At 32.2% G+C, this 10,530-nt stretch overlaps 1 protein-coding gene across 28 annotated transcripts in view; it reads right to left on the reverse strand.

Moving 5' to 3' along the window:
- The window catches only part of LOC139520723 (leucine-rich repeat-containing protein 71-like), a 44,022-nt gene that overhangs the window by 21,714 nt on the left and 11,778 nt on the right, over window positions 1-10,530 (reverse strand). For 7 of the 28 annotated variants that reach the window (XM_071313613.1, XM_071313609.1, XM_071313603.1 and 4 more), the window contains exons 2-3: window positions 2,466-2,569; window positions 740-775 (exon numbers count right to left, since the gene is read on the reverse strand). In XM_071313613.1, the coding sequence (XP_071169714.1) occupies window positions 740-775; window positions 2,466-2,569 (140 nt within the window). Of the gene's footprint in view, window positions 1-739; window positions 776-2,465; window positions 2,570-4,408; window positions 4,622-10,530 lie in introns of those variants that run through there. The other 21 variants (XM_071313612.1, XM_071313604.1, XM_071313618.1 and 18 more) reach the window with 13 other exon arrangements.

Here is a 10,530-nt window from a genome sequence, read left to right on the forward strand (position 1 = left end):
GAATGTGTCCATAGTACACGGATGCCCCACTCGCACTATAATTTTCCATGTTCAGTGACTGAACCGTGAAATTGGGGTCAAAACTTTAATTTGGAATTAAAATTAGAAAGATAATACCATAGGGAACATGTGTATTAAGTTTCAAGTTGATGCGACTTTAACTTCATCAAAAACTACCTTGACCAAAAACTTTAACCTGAACTTCGCATTATCATTTTCTATGTTCAGTGGACCATGAAATTGGGGTCAAAACTATAATTTGGCATTAAAATTAGAAAGATCATATCATGGGGAACATGTGTACTAAGTTTCAAGTTGATTGGACTTCAACTTCATCAAAAACTACCTTGACCAAAAACTTTAACCTGAAGTGGGACGGACGGACGGACGGACAAACGAACGGAGGCACAGACCAGAAAACAATGCCCCTCTACTATCGTAGGTGTATCGTAGGTGGGGCATAAAAACAAGAATGTGTCCATAGTACACAGATGTCCCACTCACACTATCATTTTCTATGTTTAGTGGACCCTGAAAGTGGGTTAAAAAAATCTGATTTGGCATTTAAATTAGAAAGATCATATCATACATGTAGGTAACAAAAACTTTACCCTGAAGCAGGACAGAAGGACGAACAGACGGATGAACAGACCAGAAAACATAATGCCCCTCTACTATCGTAGGTGGGGCATAAAAACATGAAGAACAAAAACTTTTGTAACTAAATCAAATTTCATACTATTTATATCTATATTTGCCCAAATGACTGCTTTAACTGAAATAAAAATGCATAAATTGTTCCTGAAAATATTTGGAATCTTTTAAGACATTGATCATGAATCATGGTATTAAACAATGTTTAGGTAAAAGTAGTTGTTGTGAAAATTAGGAAATTATATATGTATTCTTCTTTCAAGTAAGACACTGATGAATGTGTATGATCCCTCAAAAACTTTGTGCAGTGTTGGCAACAGTTAGTCTTCTCAAAGCTATTCACATTTAAAACATTCTCCAATGAACAATTAAAACTATATGTTGTGCTGTCTGCTTCCTTTCAGAGCAGCTCTGAATCCCTCTATATATCATATGTAAAACTTAACTTAAAATATACTGCCATATTTGAAGAGTATGTCAATGCAATGGGTAGTTTTGGAGAACGTACAAACATATATATATATATATATATGTAGTCGTCAGATAGAGTTTTAGTGTTAGACGATTTTTGAACAGCTTGTTTGAAATAATTCACTTCTACAGGTTTAAATAATTCAGCTTAATTTAAAACTGAACTTAATACTTTCAACAAACATAAATATATTGTAAAAATAAAATGCTGAATCAGAGATATGTTTAATTTTGATACATCAATGTACAATGCAAAGTTTGAAATTCATAAACAACTAGAAACCTTCCTAGTCAAAAGAGCATGACTGAGAAGAATAAGATGAGGCAAAATTAACTAAATGTAAATTGGATGTGCCAATGCTAAAAATTGAGAATGGAAATGGGGAATGTGTCAAGAGACAACAACCCAACCAAAGAGTAGAAAAAAAGCTGAAGGCCACCAATGGGTCTTCAACACAGCAAGAAATTCTTATACTGGTACATTTATACCACTGCTTAGCAAACATCATTCCTTTAACTTTAGTGGTTACCCTTAAACTATCATATTTCAACTCTTAGGTTAAAATACATGTATATTGTATTTGTTTCAATACTGTAAAACATGAATGAAAAAGATTGATCATAGACTGAATCAGAAGCATGAATGTTTAGGGAATTTTAATATTTTCTTTTTCAAAATGGAATAGAAATTATTTTGACAAACTTACAGTTTTTATTCTCATATGGATGAAGCCATTTTTTCATCTCAGTGATGTTAAAATGAAACTTTCGTTCACTTACATGACTAAGATAATTGAAAACAATATTAATAAATATGATAAAACCCTTCGATTTTTTTGAAACAAGCATTTAATGCTGTAATTTCTGAAAGTCGGTTGGTCAATTCCAGTTAAAGAACAAGATAGTTGTGTTTAATTTGTAAAATACAATTCATTACTGGACCAAAAGCAATGATTTCTGTAAATATATAAATACATTTCTCTGTCGGACTCTCTTTGAAATTATGTATGTAATTTAAAATTCTATTACCACTAATTAAAAAAAAACTTGTTAGTTCAGGTGAATGTCCAATGCAAAATAAAATTGAGAATGGAAATGGCAATTGTGTCAGCGAGACAACAACCGACCAAAAAGTGTAAATAGTTTGAAGGCCACTAACACAGGTAGTCTGAGATAACTCTGACGTCTAACGGCTGTTATGTCAGACAAGCTGGGGCGTCCCGGCCCAAGATTGTCTGGCAAATCAGCCGTTGGACTTCAGAGTAATCTCAGACTACTACACAGGGAGAAAATTCTCCACCCAAGGAGGCAGGCTTCACGTGTGGAGACAGTTTACAAACCTGGAGTTTTATTTGGGTTTTCCTCGTCCTGACTGACAGCAGAAGCATTTTTTTCTTTCAGCCCCTTTTCTAGCTTCTTGCCCATCTTGATCTTGTTTGCTACACTGTTAAAACATAATAATCATGATAAAAGTAATTATGATTTACTGAAAAATGGTACTTCAATGTTTATACATAATATAAATATTTAACAGTTGAGCATGTGCAGCAAATCTCTCACCCATCCCTGCCAACTTAATGAAATACATGATTTTAAACTCTTTATCCTGAATGCACTGTATGATTGTGAAAATGACATGAAAACAGCTTTTTGAGAGTCAGACCAACTAGGAAAATTTTTATCCTCATTTTTAACTTTACTGCAGGACAACCAATCTTAAGACTCAATAAGTAGTCAATCACACTTTCATCTCCTATATGTAATGGTGAAATTGGTGGTACTGTAATTCATGAACAATCAAGTTTCGAGGCGTGTTTCCAGTCTTAAGTTATTCCCTTAGCTTGAATGATAAATAAAACACAGTAAATGAATTTAAAACATGTAAAAAATTAGTCATAAACTGCTACAGTAGAATAAACAAATTGCTTTGATCCATATATAGCTAGAGTAGTACATAGAATCATGGGAGACATACAAATGTATGTTACTTTTTTTTTTAATTACAAGCTTGGACTATCAACAAAATGTACTTCCAAATCAGAAGTCCTTCTAAGATCAGTACAATGTACATATATATGCAATTAATATGTACATGCATGATAAATCAAAACAGAGACTGATATAATGTGATGTGATGGCTGATTTTAAAATAGGGGCTAGTGAATACCATGGCACTGTAAAATTCTTTTGTCCCATATCTTTATTTTGGGGGTCTAGAACATGTGCAAGTCAACTGGCACGCAGTCTGGGATGTGTATGTAACATCTCCTAGGTAAACAATGTAGAACCATTTCTAGGTGACTGGTCTACATTTATGCATACAAGTCGACTAGCACATACATTGTATTTCCAACCCCAAAAACATGTTGTAAACCTGGAGATATAAAGGTAGTGTAACTAGTTGAGTTAGAAAAGGTCTAATCTGGCTCAAAGGGTTTAAGTGCTGCCTTTACATTCTGAAATTGAGGGATTTGAAATCCTGCTGGTACATTGTTGTACCATTCATGAGTGGGGGTATGACCTTTATCGGGACAATGGGATCGGTTGTTTTTAAGCTCTGGATTTCAGGATTGATCCTTTTGGAATCTGGGAATTCTTTTTTCGAATATCTGGATGTCAGGATTTAAATTTCCTTAAATTCGGGACCTCTGGCTACCATATTTTTAAGCCCAGGATTTCAGGATCAGGACCCGTAAAAAAATATTACAGGTGAAAAATTTTCATCGGGAAGCCGCACGTAAGAATATTGCAGGTCTCTTGATGACCATGGCACCGTGAATGAAGGCAGGCATTGTACACCATCGTAAGCCGCCTCTTGACGATGCACGTCCTAAACCTATACCTAGCCAAAACCCCCCTCAACCATGGATTTTCACATTGGTGCTGCAACATATACTACTGGTACACGAGTGTATGTAGAATATTGCCAGTTGTACAGTAGTGAATCTGTGAGTTGCTTGGATACATCGTACGAAGCCCGTAAAAAAGAAAAGGGGGAAGAGTGTAGTGTAGCCTGGATATAAACAATATAGAACTAGTACTAGTAGAAGTAGTCAAACTACATGTACGTCTGATGAGTTGAGTAAATGGAAGATCTTTGGCTCAAATGGTTAGAGCACTGACTTTAAATCCAGAGATTGAGGTTGATAATTCAATTGGTTCCATCCATGGATTTTTAAAACAAACATCTAAGTAATGTGCCTGTGATGACAAGTCGGTGATTTTTATTTGAGCTCAAAGTGCCAGTTGAAAGTTTAATGTGTAATGTGGTGATACTATTTACATTGTATTTGACTGAATAAATAAATAAATACTGCTGATCATACAATGTAGATCTCTTAATTAGAGTCTAATACGGCTTTTCAAGCTTGATACCTTGAACTAACATTCGTTTTCAGCTGTTTATCAACCTTGACCGAAGTGCATTATCGGAACTACCTCCGTATAATAAAGTTCTTGCTGAATGTATATATTTAAATCAATTTAAAAATTCTATATTAATGTTATATGGAAAATTTCTTGTATATTACATATCAGTTTGTTGTTTTATTAAATCAATTGTTTTCTTTAACTATCTATGCATATAATTGATACGCGACTGATATCATTGCGCTAACAACTTCCGTTTCTAATGACAACTTTTCCCCGTACAAAAAAGTTAATATTGGCGGGAAAACCAAATAGTTTAGGTTTTTTTTTTAATAATTTCCAGGCCATATACACATATATATAACAAATTATACTGGTATGTGTTACCTGTAAAAGGCGAAGAAGACTTACTACTCTGTTAGAACATTTTTAATATCAAGTTTTATTTTTTTATTTAGACCCCCACTATTTAAAAATTGAGTATTTATATATAATGAATTTAATTATTGACTGATCTTGACTGAATGATGGCAATGATGGTTATAACTTACTTTTAAATATATTTTATTCTCTAAATATACAATTGGTTTGGACACAAGTTATAACAACTTAAAATTATCCACTCCAAATAAGTACAATATTCAAAAAACATATACAATAAATATCACTGGGGTAAATGTGATCTCCGTAACTGCAGTTACGTATATCCAAAGATGGCGGACGATGTTTCTGGTCAATTTTTCTTTTGTCAATTCTGTAATAATTCTGTATTATTCTTCGGTATTTCGTGTCTTATTTAAAGTATTACTAAATTTGAAACTGGAATACTATGTTTTTTTTCATAATTCAACGGCTAAATGGAGAAAACAGCCATCTAAAATATCGTGATGATATGGGTAACTGAAGTTAATAAGTTGTCAATTATACATAACTGCAAATATTGATATCCGTAACTGAATTATTAAAGAATTGACAAAAGAAATATTGACCAGAAACATCGTCCGCCATCTTTGGATATATGGCTCAATATCTTTAATTGTTTTTACATAGGCGGTAATGGTAACGTTTTTTCCTGTAGCTCAGTCCATATCGTAAACTTGGATATGTATGATAGCTCGTTTCGAAGCTGTGACATTTTCACATATGTGGTTAAATTTTCGGGGTACGAAGTGAGATTACTTTTTCCGTAAATTAGCAAACCCCGAACATCCTTTTGTGATGCGGCTCCTTGTGGTAAAATATCCCCTTTTTAACACAATAAGTTCTTTGAAAATTTAATACTTTGAACACATTCAATAGCTCCATAGTTTTTACACATTTATTCTATGTTCCTCTACTTTCCTAATCACCACAAATAATTAAGTTCAGTCATTTGTTAAAAATAGAAACATGTCCAATATCACTACACAGCGATTTTTTCTTTACACGTGACTTTTGAGTTCCTCATTTCGAGGCGCATTAGGGATGTTGTCCCATATACGTAAGTACTAACCGAAGTTACGGAGATCACATTTACCCCAGTGAATATATTATGTTTTAAAACAGTAACAGTTGGATACGAGTACACTTTAAGATACAGCAAAATTAATCAAATATATATAGTCTTTTTGTATGGCGTATATAACTATGTACATTTCTGAAAGGGATTGTGTCACCAAGGATTTGTATAGTTAACCTTGGTGTCACGTTTGTTCGTCTGCTCCAAATAAAATATGTTCTATGGAAAAAGCAAGTGTTGAATTTTTTCAAAGAGCTGATTTCTAAAATTTATGCAGAGTGGACATATTCAATGAAAAAAAAAGAGTCGAATCTTCTAATGGACACCCACATTCACGACTTGGGTCATTTACTAAAGGGTTATAGAGTCATGCAGTGACAGGACGCACAAAATATCTAAAAGTGATGAGCTTGCAAAATTTTTTTTTATTCGTTTTTTTACCTATAAAAATATATACAGAGAAAACCGTAGAAACGTATCTTTTTTAATTTTTACAATGCAGAATGATTATAACAAACGTTTTCTGACCTGGTAAGACCTAAACATGACTATAATGATTCTATACTCTTGCTCAGGACGGGATGAAAATAAATGAATACCCAGCAACACTAGATACAGCTATTACAGAAAATAATTGAGTACAAAATTAAAAAAAAAAATTCAGCGTGACGAAAAAAAAAAATATGGGAGCATAAGATCACGAAAATGAATATTCCGTTAAAAAACAACTCTTTCTGCTCTCCAGTCTCAGAATATCAAATGAAGAAGACTTCAATTATAGTTCTTTCGATCAATAAGTAGTTTTAAATTATACATTTTTTTTAAATCTTTTTCGGCATAATAGGAACACCATGATGGCATCATGCTGCTTGGTGCATAATATCTGAAGAATTTGGAAGATAACGTTTTTATTAGTTTAAAAATTAAATGGACTATATAATTTAACGTTGTGGTCCTCGAAATCAGGAACTATCTTACTATAGTCCATTCACGGGGGGGGGGGGGGTTAACTTCGATATTTTTTTGGTAGGGGTGTGCCATTTTTGCCTCAAAAAACGTACCCATTTTAATATAACATTCACTGAAATTCAGTACCTATAGTTATATAAATATTTAAGAAAGAATGACCTATACTTATATACAATATTTAAGAAAGAATGACCTATACTTATATACAATATTTAAAATATGACCCATGCTTTAATAAGCACTAACTCATCATCACACATAATTCATAAATATACCAGCTACCCTTAATTATTTATATATGATTGAAGAGACAAATTTATGGGGTTCATTTGGGAACTTGTTTGAAAGGTGAACTTTCAAATGAATTGATTTAATTTAATATATTAATAATTGACCATTAATAATGTAAGGTTCTCAATAGCATATTTGTATATGATATGTAGATCATACCCCAAATCAATACACAGTTATCAAACGTAAATGCATTTTAATATAGGATGTCATTAAAAAGGAGGGTCATTTTTATATAAAATCTCGCAAAATTATGATTCATATTTTTGGCACATCCCCGTATGTATATACCCAATAATAGGAAGTTACCCCCCCCCCCCCCCCCCCCCCCCCCGAGTCCATTAGATACTTTCTTTGGCACGATTGTTCTGTTAAAGTTTTTAACACGACAATGCAGTGATGTTTTAGTGACAGTTCATCTGTAATGGTCAAAATTCCACCAGATGTCGTATCAACAACAAAAATTAATTAAAAAGACAAGTCAAACATACTTGTGGTCTTTTCTTGTTTTATTTGCATTTAGTGATACACGGATATAATTTATACATACTCTCGTGGCGTGTCATGGAATTTAGTAGAGGTATAAGAGTTCCTAGGTTCCCTGTGTAAACACCATAGCTATGTTTTGTTTATAGGATATAAAGTACCTATTAATTATACGTGCTTTTAAAAAGTGAAAAGTTGACCTTATCGAGATCGCATTACAGAACTGACAACTGTGACTTAAAACGATAAAAGTTTTTCAGAACGGTATATTTATATTTTTTTTTAAATTTGATGACATTTGTATTTTCAAGACAAGATCACTGCATAATAGAATTTCAAATATCTAATTCAAATACTGTTATTTATTATTATTTTTTTTTTTTTAAACTGAGAAAAAAGGGGGAGGTGCTATTCAGTTTCAATGGCGAAAATGGCCACGTTAATAAAAGTGGGGCAGGGCGTTTTGAGAACTTTGACAAAACAATAAAGATCCCGTCATAGTTTGAATTAGGCAATAAAATATTTTTTTCAATTTTTAAAGAATGACAGTGGAAGAAAATAATACAACGTGTCGGTTGATTAAACGATTTTAAGATCATAAAATTTTATTTTCATTTAATTACTTTTAAATAACATTAAAGCAAGCAATAACTTTCCTATGTAAACCAGTTTTAGTTCAACAAATGTATAGAATATATTTGTCGCACACAATTCCTATATCCTGTAACAAATGTACGAGGGTTTGGATGATGGTTCTTTGTTTCTGTATTCTATTATTTCTAGGTCATTTTCTCTTTTCTATATACTTTTAATCCATTATTCTCTAATTATTCTTCATTCTTTATATTTTTAACACATTTAACTCTCTATAATTTGTGCTTTTGTTCCCTTTTCTCTACACTCTAAACCCCCACCCACACCCCATAAGAGTGCATGCAATTCAATTTATCATATCATTTAAGTCACATCTCTCATGCAATAAAACACACAAACCGCTACAGTCAAATGTACACACGACTGACGATTTATCCTAGAACGTATACATATAAGTCCGAAAAACATGAATTCGAATCAATTCGTTGCAAAAGCAAAACACGATCGTTGCGAAAACAAAAAAAAAGGAGTTTGAAATCCGAAGGAAATGGCATTTCTTATCTGCTGTAGCAATGTAATGCTGTTGACCTCCGAATTAGAATAAAATAATAGTCCGATTTCTTTTTTAATTTCCCTTACTCGGATAACAATTCTTTTAATCGTTTTAATAATTTTGCCATGTCACTTTTCCAGAATGAATCTTACAAAAAGTGAAACATTTATGATTTGACGTTGTTCCATTTTTATATTATAAAGCCGTCAAGTTATTCCATTGATTAGTTGTAAATACCGTCAACAATTTATTTTATGCTCGTACGTGTGGAGGAGACAAATTGCTGGAAAAGATAACAAAAATAACCTCCCCCCCCCAAAAAAAAAACCCCAATCATTGAAATAACAAAAATATCATAAATAGGCGAATTCCCATCATAACCTATATCGTTTCCCAAGCAACAAGTTCAAATATGTACTGACTTATGATACCATGCAAAACTACATCTTCCTATTAGGTAAGATCCCTAGATTTTTGGTTACTAGTTTTTTTTTTTTTTTTTTTTTTTTTTATCATTTATCTTTTTTTAAATACAATTTTAAGACTTACCGAGTAATCATGCTTCGTTTCCATGCTGATTGACTAGCCTGAGATTCCTCCATGATTTCAGATTATCCAAATTGTTTTTAGAAAAAATGAAGTCAATGTCAACATTTAAAGTTTGTTTTTAACGGGATTTGTGAATTAATGAATCACGTATAATATATGATCTGTCACAAACTTCATTCCCTATCGTTTTCATCGATTATTCGCTGTTATTTCTTAAGTAAATAGGTTTATAATGTAGATGGCGATAGCCCAGAAGGATTTCATATCAATTTCACGGATTTTGCTTTGTAAATTTAAATAAAAATTAATGTAGCTAATATAGCAAATGAAATTATGTGTAACTTATATGCGTTAATTAAATAAAAGTTAGAATATTATAGTTCCATATTTATGCACCATTACATGCAGGAAAAGTTTTTCTTTACTAATATTAATTAAGGCAATGAAGATATCGAAAGCGTTTCTATGAAATACATATAGATTTGTGAATTAGCGATTTCTGTAAGATCAAGGCAGGTTGGATATTAATTTATTATCCTTCTTTTTTTGCCTCGAATTTTACCATTGTTTTTGGAAGATTTAACCTAACATTTTTCTTGCCATTTAACTTTTTAATAAGAATGTACAGACATGTTCTTAAAAAGTTGCAAACTAAATATAGATATAAAATTTGCATGAATTTCGATTAAAGTAAAGATTCTATTTAAAAGGGGATATGTTCAAGGTGTATAACGAGCTTTTACCACACAAAATAAAAGCACTTAATATAAAATGCAATCATCATATTACACGAAAATAACTCTTTCCATCCGGTAATATCATTGCATCATATTTTAGTGTTCATCCGACATAATACACATGAAATGATTTATTAAAAAAAATCAAAAAAATCTTCCAATCAGCAGTGAAACCGTTAACACAGTGAGGCGTCTGGTTTGCTGTGTGGGATGATTAAATTCGCAGCAACACTTGTCCAATCAGAATTGGGACATTTAATCTAAATTCCGTATTTTCATCCAGGTTGACCACTATTACAGAAACTACCTTTTTTATTTATTGTCAACTTGTTCTCGTCCTTAATATGTATATATATGCA

The sequence above is a fragment of the Mytilus edulis genome, chromosome 4 (assembly GCF_963676685.1).
Source record: "Mytilus edulis chromosome 4, xbMytEdul2.2, whole genome shotgun sequence".
Lineage (NCBI taxonomy): Eukaryota > Metazoa > Mollusca > Bivalvia > Mytilida > Mytilidae > Mytilus > Mytilus edulis.